Source organism: Stenella coeruleoalba (genome assembly GCF_951394435.1).
Source record: "Stenella coeruleoalba genome assembly, chromosome: 16".
In the NCBI taxonomy this organism is placed as follows: Eukaryota; Metazoa; Chordata; class Mammalia; order Artiodactyla; family Delphinidae; genus Stenella; species Stenella coeruleoalba.
In genome coordinates this window covers 52,975,914-52,992,206 of record NC_137162.1, presented here as the reverse complement: position 1 = coordinate 52,992,206, position 16,293 = coordinate 52,975,914, and the positions used below count along the sequence as shown (strand labels likewise).

Genomic DNA, 16,293 nt, shown 5'->3' with positions numbered 1-16,293 from the left:
ATATATCTGATAAACGCCTTGTATCCAGAATGCCATCTGTAACCATCGATATTGCTGAGGGGACCAGAAATCTTCTGAGGGTTACCAGGTATTAGAGTACATTTGGCTCCAGTATCAACCAAAGCCATCACCTTTTGTTTATTTCTAGGGGACCAGTGAATAGTGAGCTCAACATGAGGTCTCCAATGGTGCTCACCTGGAGGTGATCTTGGCCTACATCTTATACCTGGGGCATGGGAGACACCCACCCCGAATAGGACTGTATGCCTGAGGCCTCTGCTGGAGCAGACAGGGCACTAGGGGTGGTAGGAGCAGGTCTGAAACATTCTTCAGGTTTGAAGATTTTCCACACGCCAACCAACATAGCATGGTTTGTTGGTCTGTCTTTTCAAGTGGGGTCCTGGTAGTGATGAGGTCAAACCACATTTGCTTCCGGGTTACTTTTACTGGACCCTTTACAGTTGATTGGGATAGCATTTTGGGCTTCTCAAGCTCCCTCTCTGTCTCATGTGTTACCCACACTCTATACCTGTTCCTGGGATTTGTCAGTTTCTCCCAGATCAGCAACAGATAACCCAATGTCATAAATGTCTTCTCCCATGGCTGAGCACAGCACGGATATCAGTGTTCCATACCAGGTACTAGGGGTGGTCTGGAGTATTTTGGCTTTCATTCATGCAGTGAATGTGGCCTGATCAGGGCTTTCAAAGGCAGGGACATAGATGGCCTGTCTCACTCCCAACTCCCTAAGAATTCATTGTAGATCCTTTATAGATTTTCAGGGTCCCACATGCCCCGGGAGAGCCTCCACATTGGGCCAAGCTCCTTGCAAGCTAGAATAATCCAATCTATAAGGGAGAGAGTACCTTGAAGTGCCCCCCACGCCCAGCACCATGCAGGCACTGCTGGAGGGCAGAGCATGTAGTGATATTGCTCATTTTCTCTGCCTTCTGCCATTGTCACCTTTATCTCACAGCCGCACTCTCCATGCCTGGATACTTTCCCTGGCCTTTGGTTGGAACCTGGCAGCTGTATCAATAAGCTCAGTGGGAGTGTATTCTCTCATCATGAATGTTTCCTGAACTGGGGGCTGCCCTGCTAGCTGGGGTTGTTGCTGCTGTGTTTTTGCTTTCCTTGTATGAGGGTCAGACAGCAAGGGGTGCTTCGTCTGTTTCATGGTCAATCACCACAACATCCTCCTCTTTGCTCTCCTCACTTTTCCAGGGATTCCACCTCTTAGTGTTACAATCAAGCCTCGTCATTAGTTTTGCAAAACAGCACGTTAAGGTCTCCAGCTAACTATCCTGCTCTCCTACCTTGCCTGCCAGTCCTGACGCGAGCAGAGTAGTGGACACATGCGCATCTTTCTCTAACCTCAGTCCTTCTTCCAATTTTCTAACTCGAGCTTCAGCCTCTCATCGGGTATCGGTGACCAGAGACCAGCCCACTGTGAAACCACGTGCTTCCTCCCTCCTGTGCCACAGGGCACTCTGCACAGTTCCTCAAACATGCACATTAGACCTGCGTTTTCAGGATGTAATACCCCAAAGAGAAAAGATAATCAGAGTTTGCAAGTAAAAAAGTGGTAATGTAATCTACAACTATAAAAGAGGTAAAATTAAACCAAGAGAATGGTATAAGAAAACTGCGGTGAGTCACAAAATGAAACGCCAATAGTTCACATTCTAAAAGTTTGTTATTGACTAAAATTGAGTCTTCTTATTTGTTCTAACATTTAAAAAACCAAGAATGTAGGCTAAATGTTAGCAAGTGCCTTTTTACATTTATTGGTGTAATTCTAACATGTATCTTCTTTAATCTATTGTTTTCAGAAAGAATATTAATGTATATTCCACTACTGGGCCATCCGTGCACACCTAGAATTAATCCTTCTTATTCATAATATATTTCTTAGTTTCCTTTAGGATATAATTGCTATGTTTATTAAGACATTTTAGGTCTATAATGATGCATTTTGTCAGCAGTTTTATTTTTATATTTTATAAGGTTTATTATACAAATGTTTACTATCTATTTTTTTGCCTACTTAACATGGCAACAGCTAAGGAAGTCTACCATGTTTCTAAATTCTAATGTTTTTCTGTCAGTTTGTTTCTTGCATGTGTAATTTTTAAAAATCTATTTTGATGTAAGAGTATTCAGTGCATAAAGAGTCATGACAGTTGTAACTTCATTGTGCAGTTTCATTGCACCTAGCATACTGTTGCTTCTTATCAAAATTAAAATTTCATAAAACCCTTAAGCCTTTTCCTCACATGCTACAACTATGTACATACTTCTTAATTTATTCCTGCACATTTTGTGGAACCAAAGGTAAGGCATCACATGCTCCTCTGCTATATTCTCTTTGTACTAGATCCTTCAGGGCGAGAACAGTCTTTTTAATTCTTCTGCTTGATCAATTACCTATATACTCCTCCTCTGCCTAGGATGAAAAGGTAAGGACTTCATATAATGCAGTATAATTAAGAGCATAAGTGCTTAATATCTACTTTTTGTTCATAATTGTATGTTATAGAAATAAAACAATTGTGAATATTCACAAAGGACATGGCAAGTTATATCGATTTTTACATGAGCATTTTTTAGAAACAAAAATATAAGTAAAAACAACTGCAATTTCAATCTGAAAATATTCCTTGGGAAGATGTTGTTGCAAGGTACATTTAGGCATTTAGGTTTGAACAAAACACTTCAATTTACATTAAAAATGCAGCTTTATTTTAAGTCACAGTATTATATTATGCATCTCTGAGCTGGGCTAGTCAAGTATACACTTTTACCAAGTATTTGGAAGCATTCTTTACCCAAGCCCATATAGCATGTCAATGTTGTAGATTGTTTGTTGCTCTAATATACAGAAATCTCCACTTATCTGTTTACAATTCTTGATTTAAACTTATGAGTTGCATGGTCAACTTCCTTAACAGCAAACTGAGGAAGGAGGCCCCATCATTTAAAACAAAATAGTACTAGGGGGACCTCAGATATATACAACCCTCCATGGTTTCTGGCTGTTTTTCTCAGAAGAAAATAAATAAGAGGACATCAAGAAGATGGTGGACTAAGAAGGCCATATATATGAATTGGAGGTTGCCAAGATTTCCATGCCAAGGTATGGAAATAACCTACATGTCTGTCAGTGGATGAATGGATAAAGAAAATGTGATATATATATAAAGAAAATGTGATATATATATATATATATATATATATATATCTCACACACACACACACACACACACACACACATATATATCTCACAGTTATAGATACTGTGTTGACCAAAAAAATTACAGTTGCTTACTGTATAGGATATTTACATTTTGATACAATGTCAGAGTTCATCTAGTCCAATTTCATTTCATATGGATGGGTGTTTTTCTAACTGTTAATCTTCGGAGGCTTAGGGATCCTTTGAGAATAATGCATTTGTGGATCTTCTCCAAGAAAAGTACATATGACCTTACAGTCATATGATTCTACGAGGTGGGCAGATGGTCACAGACCTTCTGATAGCATATATTGGACATCAGGGATTTTTCCAAAATCCATAAAAGCAGAATGAGAGCCCCTTACTGCAATATCTTTGATAATTGATCATTCATGCTTGACTTAATTGCCTCCACTAACAGGAATCTCACTAGTTGATGTATGTTAACTTTAAAAACCATCTTTCTCTTGTTAATCTGAAGTCTGCTCCTTTGTACCTTTCCTTTCTTAGCAATCCTTTAGCTCTCTGCGTCTATACTGAATAAGTTTAATATCAATCCCACATATTCCTCTTCAGTTAATCAAAGACAATCATTGTGTTCTTCATGGATGACATTAGCAGAGTTAGCCAAGTAATAACAGAACTTCCTTCAGAGAGCAGCTACTAAAACCTGGTTCTAAAAACCCACTGGACAAGAACAAAAATATCACAACTCCATCTACAACAATTCACTCTTAAGCCTATGGTAAGATCCGTTGTTCAAAAGTTTAAACAATAAAATAGTTCTTGATGGAAACACTTGAGATTTGATAGGAGAAATGTCAGGGATAGAGCTTCCTACGGCTGCAATAATACATAGAATAAGAATGACGGACAGCCAAGGGTAGGTACCCTCCAGATAACACAGAAACATGTTCTAAATCTCGTTGGAAAGAGCCAGCTGAACAGCACATAGACATCGACTGCTAAGTCAGCTAACTACCTGAGAGATCCTTAATGGTCCAAACACACACACCATTTCTGTTGTTTGCTGATAACGGTCCCTATAGAGTCCCATTAACTTTTCTAGAAAAACAATGAGGGCTTCTGTCCTCATACAGACCTAGGTTTTGTTTCTTATCCTGTTTTCTAGTTTGGAAAACCTGGGAAACATAATTATCTACTCCGATGATATTAATTGACTGAAAAGGAGCACTGTGTCTTGTACATTTACGACAAGTAATATAACACCAATCCCTTTTGCTTGTCCTTTTTTGTATCGGTTAACAACTGCTGTGCAATAAACACAAATTCAGGGACTTGTAACAATAATAAGTTATCTATATAGCTCATGGCTCTGTGGGCTGCCTGCAACTTCACTGGTCTAAATTGTCTTGGCAACTCTGCCAAGTTTCTCTCATCCTCCTTCTTGGACCAGGGAAGTAGCCCAGGCATGTCTTTTTCACGGTGACATCAGAAGCACTGCCTATTTCAAGCCTCTGTTTATATCCCTCTAGCCAAAGCAAGTCACATGGCAGAACCGAGATTCAGGAGCCTCACAATCTTCCTTCCTATGAGGGCACTGAAAGATTATATTGCAAAGGATGCAGAGATGGACAAATGTGAAGCATTGGTGGGGAACATGAATGCAATTTACCACATCTTCTGTTGGCCATGTGAACTTGAAATGATTTCGGTAACATATTTATTTGAATGGTGTGTTATAAAAGCATCTCCTATCAAGCAATAATATAATAGTAAAGGAACAAATGACATGAAGTGAAATGAAAAATTATAGTATTGACTCAGAAAAAAAGCTAACCTCTGAAAAAATATATGAGAGCAGCAATTTTCAAAGTGTGGTCTGGGGACCCTTGGGGTCCCTGAGACCATTTCAGAGGGCCCATTATGTAAAAACTATTTTCATGATAATACTCAGATGTTATTTGCACTTTGTACTTTCATTCTCTCTTCAAAGAGTATATAACATGATTTTGCGATAGACTGAATGTAGGAGCAGATAGGGGAATATATATCTCTCTTCCATTAGGTCAGCTGTTATTGTAATGGGTTTATATTATTTCAAACAAATTATTAAACAAATATTTTAAAACTTCTTAGTTTTAATTTCTAATGTGGCAAACACTGACAGGTATAATCTGCAAAATAAAAATCTATTTGGGGTCCTCTATAATTTTTAAGAGTGTAAAGGATTCCTAAGACCAAAATATTTTAGAACATGAAAAGAATTAAAAAACAAAGTTTAAAAACTTATATATGTAGCAGAATACAACAGAAGTAGTTTCTATGAAATAGGAGTGGAAAGTCATAAGGAGAAAATATGATGAAATTTTAAAAAGGCAGTTCGCAATAAAAAGATGTTATAGGGAATAAAGAATTATTGCAACAAAAGTAAAACATAGTCACAGAATTAAAATCCCATCAGTAGCATCCAGAATAAGAATCAACACTTTGAAATAATAAACCAATGACATTGAAGGAAACATCAGGAGGTTCTCCCAAGAATTCAATGCAAAAGGATGAAATGAATAAAAAGTATGAGAAAGAAAATGATACTTATGAGGATAAAATATTATATCCATGTCTCCCTGAAGAAAAATCAGAGACACTGGAACAAAGTGACAACAGCACACATAATAGAATAGAACTTTCCTGAAAATTAAATAAATCAATATGTCTTTTAAAATCTCAGTATGAAGTCTGAAAAGTTTTATTTCAGCTAAAAATCAATGAAGAGAGTCACAATTCTTCAGGGCCTGTTGATTCACAGCCCTCAATATACTATTTATTTCCACTTGATGAAGGAAGACTGCTTGTTACTCCTAATTTTATTCATATTTGAATCAACTTCCAGCTCATCATGAGCAAGCAGTTTGGTCTCATGATCATTTGGTCTCTCAAGATCATGTGTTCAATCTCTACCAAGATCCAACTGAATACTATGAGCTATTTAAGAAAAGGAAAATAGTCTATTGTTAAAGAAGCTTAACTTTTTTCCAAGATCTTGGCTGAGCTGACTGTGAGTCCCCTACTGTTGTTACTGAAGGAGCATCCTGATCTGACTCAGATACTTTGTATATCATTAGATAAGACTAGGTCCCTAGGGTTAAGAGAAAGAATTCCTTGCTCTGCAGGCTATACTAACTAGAAAGATTTCTTTCCCTCAAGCTCTAAATTGATAGCCTTTAGCATGGCTTCTAATATTCAATTAGAATATTAGTATTCAATCACTGACTCCTAGTATTCAATCACTCCCCTATGGAATTCCTTCCCTTTGATTCTAGGCTGGACCTAGGTACTCACTTCTAGGAAAAAAAAAAAAAAAGGCAGCAAAATTGATGGGATGTCACTTCCAAGGTTAGGATACAAAAAGACTGTAGCTTTCTTCTCTCATTTATCTCTTGAATCCCTCATTCTGGGGGAAGCAAGCTTCCATGTTGTGAGCAGCTCTATAGAGAGGCACATATGGCCAGGAACTGAGGTTTCCAGTCAACAGCCAGTGATTGTGGAATCGAATCTTCTGAGACCTGCCATAGGCTCATAAGTGGGCTTTTAAGCTAATCCTCCCTAAATTGAACTTTGCAACCCCAGCAAACGTCTTGATTGCTCCCTCATGAGATAACCTGAGCCAGAAGACCAAGGTAAGGTGCTCCCAAAATTTCTGACCCACAGAAATAATAAGATAATAAATTTTTATTGTTTCAAGCTCATGTTATGCAGCAGTAGATACCTAATCTGTTATGCAGTGGTAGATAACTAATACACCAAATCGAAGACAAGTCTTTGAGATCATCTGCCCAAGTGCTTACACACTCTGGCATCTCTCTTTGTCACCCCCACAACAGACTCGCAGTTTAGCTCTCTGGCAAGTTTCTTCAATACTGTGTCCCCATATCAGCCACATCCTCTTTTAAGAAGTCTGATTCTGTGAAACCATAATTCAAAAAGAGTCATGTACCACAATGTTCATTGCAGCACTATTTACAACAGCCAGGATATGGAAGCAACCTAAGTGTCCATCGACAGATGAATGGATAAAGAAGATGTGGCACATATATACAATGGAATATTACTCAGCCATAAAAAGAAACAAAATTGAGTTATTTGTAGTGAGGTGGATGGATCTAGAGTCTGTCATACAGAGTGAAGTAAGTCAGAAAGAGAAAAACAAATACCGTATGCTAACACACATGTATGGAATCTAAAAAAAAAAAAAAAGGATATGAAGAACCTAGGGGCAGGACAGGGATAAAGATGCAGACGTAGAGAATTAACTTGAGGACACAGGGAGGGGGAAGGGTAAGCTGGGACAAAGTGAGAGAGTGGCATGGACATATATACACTACCAAACATAAAATAGATAGCTAGTGGGAAGCAGCCGCATAGCACAGGGAGATCAGCTCGGTGCTTTGTGACCACCTAGAGGGGTGGGATAGGGAAGGTGGGAGGGAGACGCAAGAGGGAAGGGATATGGGGATATATGTATATGTATAGCTGATTCACTTTGTTATACAGCAGCAACTAACACACCATTGTAAAGCAATTATACTCCAATAAAGGTGTTAAAAAAAAAAAAAGTCTGCCTGTGTGCCTTCAGTGTTTGTGTGTGAGGGAGTGGCTGTGGTGGCCCTCTTCTAAGACTCCAGCTCTTTTGCTGTTCACATCTCTCTCCATCTGTCGTAGTAGCTGCTTTTGGCATTTGATGCTTATGGACCCCTTTGAAACCTCTTTTAGCCCTTTTAATAGTTAAATGCCTTTTACAGTTAACAATTCTCCGTATCACATTTTCCATATCTAGATTACTGGCATGGTTTCTAACTCTGACTGGATCCTGGTTGAAACTTGAGCATTTAATTTGATAAATAAAAGGCACACAGTTTACAATGTTGTTTCATCACTTCACATTCTGGCCAGCAATGCTGATTTTCCAGCTGCTCCATGTGCTTGCTAGTTAGTATTTGGTATTGTCAGTTTTAGTTTTAAAATAATTTTAGCCATTCAAGTACAAAGTACTATGGTCTTCCTAAGAGGTTGAGATTAACATATACACACTACTATATATAAAATGGATAACCAACAAGGACCTACTGTATAGCACTCTACTCAATATTTTGTAATAACCTGTAAGGGAAAAGAATCTGAAAAGGTATATATATATATATATATATATATATATATATATATATATCTGAATCACTGTGCTGTATACCTGAAACTAACACAACATTGTAAATCAACTGTACTTAAATTAAAAAAAATTTTTTAATAAAGTTATGCTTACACCAAAAAATATTTTTAGTATTCCATTTTATCTTAATTTTTTTAGTTATATTATTTAATATATTGTTGTTGTGGTTGTTCTACTGATTATAATATGCACTCATCTTAAAATAGTCTACCTTGAATTAATATTATTCAATTATATCTCTTCACATACAATATAGGTGAAATTCTATTTATCCATCTTCTGCTTTATTTTCACATGCATTGCTTTTCCATATGTTGAAAATTTTCATATGCATTATTTTTGCTTTGATTATTTAATTGATTTTTAAAGAACTCAGGAAAAGAAAAAATAGAATTTTACATTGCCTCAAATATTTATCATTTGACAAGCTCTTTACTTCTCTCTGTAGATTCAAATGTGCATCTGATGTCATTTTTTCTTTAGACTGAACTTGCTTTGGCATTTGTTATAGTGTGTCACTGTGCTGATAAATTTTTCACTTTTGTTTATCTGAAAATATTTTACCTTTATTCTGAAGGATTTTGTTGCTGGATATAGGACTTCTGAAGTTCTATATCCAGCAACAAAAGGGCTTTTGTCTCCCTTCCCTTCCCTTCCCCTTCCTTCCTTCCTTCCTTCCTTCCTTTCCTCCTTTCCTCCCTTCCTCCACTTTAAATACATATCTCCATTGTCTTTGGCCTCCTTTGCTTTGATGAGGTGTAGCCAATATTCTCATTGTTTGTGTCTATATGTAACGTGATTTTAGTTTACTCAGACTTAAGATTTTCATTTTATGTTTAATTTTCAGAAGTTTGATCAGGATATACCTAGGTGTGGTTTCTTTTGTATTTATCTTCCTTTGTATTCCCTGAGTTTTTTAGATCTGTGAATTGATGTTTTTCACCAAATTTGTTAAATTTTCAGAAGTTCTTTCTTCAAATATTTTTATGTTTTATTCTCTCTAATAATCTTCTCAAGATCAGATTTCATACATTAGCCTGGTTTCTCTTGTCCAATACGTCATTATGACTCTGTTAATTTTCTAAATCTTTTATTCCACTGTGCATAAATTTGATTCGATTTGGATAATTTCTTATAGAAACTTGACTTCAAGTTTACTGAAACTTCTTTATGTAGTATCCAAACTTCTGTTGAGCTCATTCAATTAATTTTCAATTTCAGATTATAATGATCAATTCTCTTTTTTTGTTTAGTTTTAAAGTTTTCATATCTTTTTGTTAGTCTCTCTTTACTTATTATATCTACCTTTCCCTGTGCATCTTAAAGAATAGTTATGAAAGTGATTTTAAATTGCCTCTCTGCCAATTCCAATATCTGGGTCACAGATGAATCTGTTTTTGTTGGCCATTTTTCTCTTGATTATGGTTCACATTCTCCTGCTTCTTCTCATGACTAGAATTTTTCATTGCATCCCAAAGCATTGTAAGTTACATATTTTAGAGATTGGATTCTATTTTTTGTATGCTTGTTAATTTTACCTCTGAAGAATACTGAGTTTGAATTTGGCAGGGAGTTAAATTACTAGCGCATTAACTTAATTCTTTGGAGGCTTGGTTTTAGGCTGTAGTATAGTAGGTTCTTACTCCTAAGACCTGGCCCTTCAGAGTTTTCAATGGAAAGTCCAAGTTGTTTAAAAAGCCTCTCTTACTACCAGTACTTTCTCTTTCCTCAGCACTGAGCAGCAGCTGAAATCTCTGCTTAGCTCTACAATTCATCCAGCTTTTGCTTTGCATTGGTTTTTTGGGAGTGTTGCCTTATCCACATGTAATTTAGTTGTCCAGCAAGGATATGAGAGAAATTTGTATGTAGACCTCATGGTTCCCTTCTCTAGAGTCTTCCTTCTCCATGGTTCCCTACTCAATTTCCACACTTGGGCAGTCCTATACTCTAACTTTTAATGCATCAGCCTAGCAAAACTTCTAAATTCTGCTTAACCTCTATGCTCTATGCTCTAAATTCTGCTTAACCTCTATGCTCTGTGCACCATCCAAACTTTCCTTCCCATGGAAGGAAATCGATTAAATGTCAAGCTGACCTAATTTGCGTCAATAGCTATTTCCTGTCTAGTTTATGGATGCTTTTAGTCAAGTTGCAGTATCTTCCAACACTTTCTAGGGTTCACGATTATTATTAGCAGGAGGGGTTTGCTCAATCCATCTTTCTTGAATCTAACTTTAATGCTAAATGGAGTTAGAATAGCAATTACCTGTACCTTTCAAGTCACTGAAGTTGAGACCAATCTCTGAATTTTCCCCAAGGACACAGTACTGTTTTATTATTTCAAGGTGAAGGAACTCTAGAGAGCTTTGTTTGGCCCTTTGGCTCATATCTCTTATGTATTCCTGTAGACCTACCACGAGATATACTTAGGTAAAAGCTTTCTTGATTACCTAACCTTAATAAGCCCCACTCTTGCCAGTTGAATGTCTTGAAATTCTGGATCTGCAAATATTAGTGTCAGTTCACAGCCAATGTTGAATCATTTCTAAAACATCAGGATATTTCTCATTTTTCTCTTTCTTCTCTCCTTCTCTTCCTCCTTCTCTCCTCCTCTTCCCCAATGCATAGCCACATAGCCAAAGGTGACTTTGGGAATATATAGACAAAAGATTCACAGTTCACATCTGAAATGCTATACATGGTCTTCCTGCAAGGATATTTGGCCTCTCCAATATTTAATTGGCTCTGGGTTTCTAAACTGGCTCAAGCCTAGAAATTGGTAGAGGACCTTTAATATATCATGTTGCATTATGTTGGCAAAGGCAGATTTTGATTACTTCGTCTAGAGTGTTTTTCATTTATTCAAATCACTGATCAATCAGCCTTTACCAAAGACCTCTGTGAGTTAATCCATTTTCATTGCCAGTCTAGTTCTGCTGCCTAATATGCTAACCACTCTCACCTTGGATCTGAGTTACATTCCAATATTTCCTTTGAAAACCATGACTCTCCAATCTCTAGTGAGATAAAGGAGCCCATTTCAAAAGCAACATTTGCCACCAGCTTACCTTGCATTCAAAGAATAGCGTTGTCATGTTTGGGAATGTTGGTCCACCCCCCCAATGTTTTCATCAATGACTGGTAAAGGAAGTGCTTTGGTATACTCTTGAAGTGATATTTAGTGGGTGGGTAAATAGATTGCAAATGATAAATCTACTTCAAAATTTTTATCTCTTTAAGTTTTAGATTTCTTCTCTATATTAAATCAAGAAATTTATTTAAAGCATATTAACCTTTAAAAAATTATAGGCTCAAGGTAAGTCTAAGTTTAGTCAAACAAAAGAAAAATATTATAATCAATCTCAGGTGAAAGAGAATGCCTTGTCAATGTCACATGTTAATAGGTTCAGCATGATACGAAGGGAATAGGGAGTTGATGTGCTCAGTATTTCTATTTTTAGCAAAATATATACTGTGAAAATAGCTACAAACAGATACATTATTTATATATAAAGATCCTTAGTATATCCTTATCATAAGAGTGAAATTATGGAAATAAATGGCAACTCCAACAATTGGGAATTGGTTATATTAATTATGAAATAACTATATGATAGAATACCACGTCACCATTGAAAATATTTTTCAAGAAGATATCATTTTAAGCCAAAAATTATATTATATTTAAGTCAAAAATTGTCATATACAACTCTGAAGTGTCACTTATAAATAAACTATATATATATATTATTTCAATTATATTTTCTATATTTTAAAATAAACACATAAAACACATATGTATATTGGAAATATATTAACTTTTAGTAAAAAATAATATTTAATATCATTAAATAAACAATTGAGTATGTACACAGAAGGCAACCTCTACTATGATTTCCTGATGGACTCTGAGTAGCCCAATGTGGCCAGAATTAAGGACTGGATTTAAAATAGTGGGAGCTATGCATGAGCTGGTGGTGGAGCCAGATGCTTGATAACAGCAAAGCACACCACAATCATCATGTATTCCAGTCCTTAACAGCACTGCTTTTTTCCATTTCTATCTTTATTTCTTCTTAAATTTTAGATTCAGCTACTGTGGCTCTTTTTTTAAATGTAGTTAATTTACTTTTTTTTTTTTTTTTAACATATTTGGCTTAAATAATCTAAGAGTCAGACTATCTGAGTTTCCTTAAAAACTTTCTGAGAAGGGCTTTTGTATGTAGTTTTTCTCCTTCATTGCCAATGAAAAGGATGCAATGGATTTGGATTTGTATTCTAAGTCTGCTTGTAGCTAGCTGCATAAAATGTCAAACTTCTTAACATCTCACAACCTCAAGCTTTTTGTTAAAGCTTATGGACAGGTTTATGAATATCTGTTAACATTTTTTAAAGTGTCAAATGGGATTGTACATGGGAAGTGTCTTGTGAGGTTGAGTGTCGTAGATATTATTAAACACAAAATAACAAATTACAGCTAACAAAATGTTTTTCTAAAATGCAGTTTATTGACTACATTTGGGTTTCTAGCATTCATAGACTGTCTACCTGATACTGAAACCCATTCTTAATTCTCTTTTTTCATCAATATGTTTATTCATCTTTCAGTCAGTGATCGATTAATCACCCAGTGCTTCATTTATCCATTAAAATTTGTGTGGTGTTCACTGAAGACCCTAGATAATAGTTCTATTTAAAGATGTATTACAGTGAATTTCTGGAAGATCATGTGGGAGAGCGGAGACCTGGGTACAGGATCGGGTTGGCTGCTAGGCTGCTTTATGATCCTACAGGTTTTTAACTGCTTTCTAAAGCTGTTACCGTAGCTTAAAATGAGGGACCTACCGTAGCCTAGGTGATTTCGAAAATGCCTCTCATCTCTAATATTCTCTGTGTGCAGAGAAGTTGTCACCAGATTTCAGAAGTGACTTTTCCTAAGACGCTGGGTAGTGGCTGACACTCTGTGCCCCTGACCATAACCGAGTCTGGATGTGCTAAAGCAAGGTGACGACAAGACACAACAGAGGGAGGCAGTGCTGAGCTCTGCCAAGATTCAGAACATATTTCTGATGGAAACAGTTGACAGGAAGGTCAAAGAACAGGTGGAGAATGAAAGGGAAGTGAGACATGGAAAAGCAGACAGCTGAGAGTCTTGCTTCCTTAACCTTGAAGGGGAACATAAGGTCCTCGTTAAAACAATCCTTGTTCTGTAATCACCCACACCCTGCTGAATCCAGCACTCAGCGCATGCCAGCACCCACCACGCAACCAGCCTTCTGTGCCTCACACAGATTATCGAACTTCCCACTCACAGCTGTTCTCCCATCGTGCCTCTCATTCTTCAACCCAAGGCTGTTTGCCCAAGGCAGGGTGCCTTAGATCGACGATTCTCGGAATACAGTGTGCAACAGAATCATCTGTCAAGCTTGTAAAACGTCCTGATTCATGGGTCTGATCCCCAGATACCCTGATGCGGTGAGGTGGGGAGGTGTCCTGCATACTGAAGGTTTAACACACACAGAAGGACTCTTATGTAGCTGGCCCTTGGGCTCCACTTTGAGAAATGCAACATCAAGTATACTGCCCAGGAGTTCTTTGACTACACAAGAAAAACCTATGCTTGTCACAACGTGTTCATGAAATCACTGTGTGTGATCCCTTCCCTTCAGTGAAAAGCTGTGATTTCTATTTTTAAAATCTTCCATTTTTTGTGGTGCAACTTGTTATATCTTAAAGCTTTACAGGCTGCTATATGAATGTAGTATTATATGGATGTCTCTATATAGTTATACATATATAGAAATAATACTCACCCTCTCAGAAACTATAGGTTAGAAATGTAACATGTATCCAACTATTTATACAGAAGTGTCTGCCTGGGTTCACATGTGATATCCATGAGAAATTTAAACTTAAAAATGTGCTTTTGTTGAAAATGTGTTATATAGATACACAGAACCCCCTATCTGTTTGTAATATGCATGGACATGTGTTTCGATGAATTTAATAGTTTCTGTTTATTTGATGTATAATATCCATCAATTTTTAATTGATTGATGGTGCTTATTATGTGCTTATTATGAGTACAGAAGGGAAGAAATTATGGAAAGAATAAAGGAAATAAAATGCATGAAGGTAGTGCACTAGGGACTTTTAGAGATCGTATCTCATGGAACAAGTAAGCCACTGTGCTTGTCTTAGCAACACTCCTTCAGCAGTAGAAAGTAAGGATAATAATGCAAAGCATTGCTGATATAGCAGGATACACAGAGTACTACATGAGAACAGATAAAGATGAAATTAACTTTGCTTGGGAGCTTCTTGTTGGCTTTACACAAGTGGTGCTTTTTATCTGGCCTTTAAGGATATACATGCTTGCATGCTAGGCACTATTCCAGGTGTCAGGATTCCAGTGATGAACAGGACAAAATCTATGTCCTGGTAGAGCTTACAATCCAGTGGGGAAATAAGATAAGCAGGAGGGAGTACAGAAAATAATAATAATTGATGCTACTATTAGTTCCGGATGGAAAGGAAGGGACAAAGGATAATACTTTTGAGGTAGTATCTGTAAGAAGCTATGGAACATAGTAGTAGTAGTGGGGGCAGAGTGAATGGGGCTGTCTAGGAGGTCAAATAAAATAAAAATAAATATATTTGCAAATCATATGTCTGATAAAGGACTTATAGCTAGAATACAAAAATAACTCTTAAAACTACTAAGAAGACTTAAACAACTCAATGGAAAATATAGGCAAACTATTTAAATAGACACATCAACAGAGAGGATAAACGGATGGCAAACATATAAAATGCTCACAATTATTAGAAAAATTTAAATTCAAAACATGAGATACCACTATGCACCAATTATAACAGCCACCATTTTTTTAACTGACTGTACTGAGTGTTTGTGAGACTGTAGAGGAACTGAGATTCTCATCCACTGATGGTGGAAGGTAAAATGCTCCAACCACTTTGGAAAACAGTCTGGCAGTTTCTTAAGAAGTTAAATGTGCACTTACCATATAGTCCAGCCATTCTTCTTCTAGATATTTGCCCTAGAGAAATGAAACATATAATCATATGTGTTCTTGTACACAGATATTCGTAGCAACTTTATTTGTAATAGTTAAAGACTGAAAATAACCCAAATGCCCATCATCAGGTGAATGGATAAACAAACCTTGGCATATCCAACCGAGGGAATACTATTCAACAATAACATGGATCAACATGGACAAATCTCAAAATAATCATGAGTAAAGAGAAGCCACACATAGAAGGAGACATACTGTATGATTTCATTCATCTAAAGTTCTGGAAAACAAAAACTAGTACACAGTGAATGAAAGCACATTAGTGGCTGCCTGTAGCCAGGGAGACAGTGCAATAGGAAAGTGGGCTTTTGGGGTCATGGATATGTGGACTACCTTGATGGTCCTGGTTACCTCACAGGTGTGTAAAAGTGTGCTCTTACCACACTTACCAAATTGTACACTTTAAACAAGTGTGGTTAATTGTGTTTCAATTATACTCCAATAAAATTACTGTTTAAAAAAAAGAAATAGATACAGGTATCATAAGGGAATGAACTCCCAACAAGAAAAAAGGAGATGGATCTAGAGCACATATGAAGGGACCGGACTTAGAGAAGAGAAGGAAGCAAGATCTTTCATTGTAATAGCAAATATGCATAAATATCTCTAGGCATGATTCCTGCAGATTGAATTTTTCCTTCAATGGAGTATATTTTTGTATGAAGTTAGAAAAATGGTTAATTATCCATTCTGGTTAATTTTTAGTGTGGATAAGGAGGTAAAGATTAATGTAATTTAATCTAGAAAAATGCGTTGTTTCCAGATTTATA

The 16,293-nt window shown here is 36.6% G+C and overlaps 1 protein-coding gene across 7 annotated transcripts in view; it reads right to left on the bottom strand.

Moving 5' to 3' along the window:
• The window catches only part of LOC307174904 (uncharacterized protein), a 636,196-nt gene that overhangs the window by 227,287 nt on the left and 392,616 nt on the right, over positions 1 to 16,293 (bottom strand). For all 7 annotated transcript variants that reach the window (XR_013824198.1, XM_079899417.1, XM_079899421.1 and 4 more), the window contains one exon: positions 15,449 to 15,484. Coding sequence is in view for 6 of the 7 variants with exons in the window: in XM_079899417.1 (XP_079755543.1) it covers positions 15,449 to 15,484 (36 nt within the window). In the remaining variant the exon portion in view is untranslated. The remainder of the gene's footprint in view (positions 1 to 15,448; positions 15,485 to 16,293) is intronic.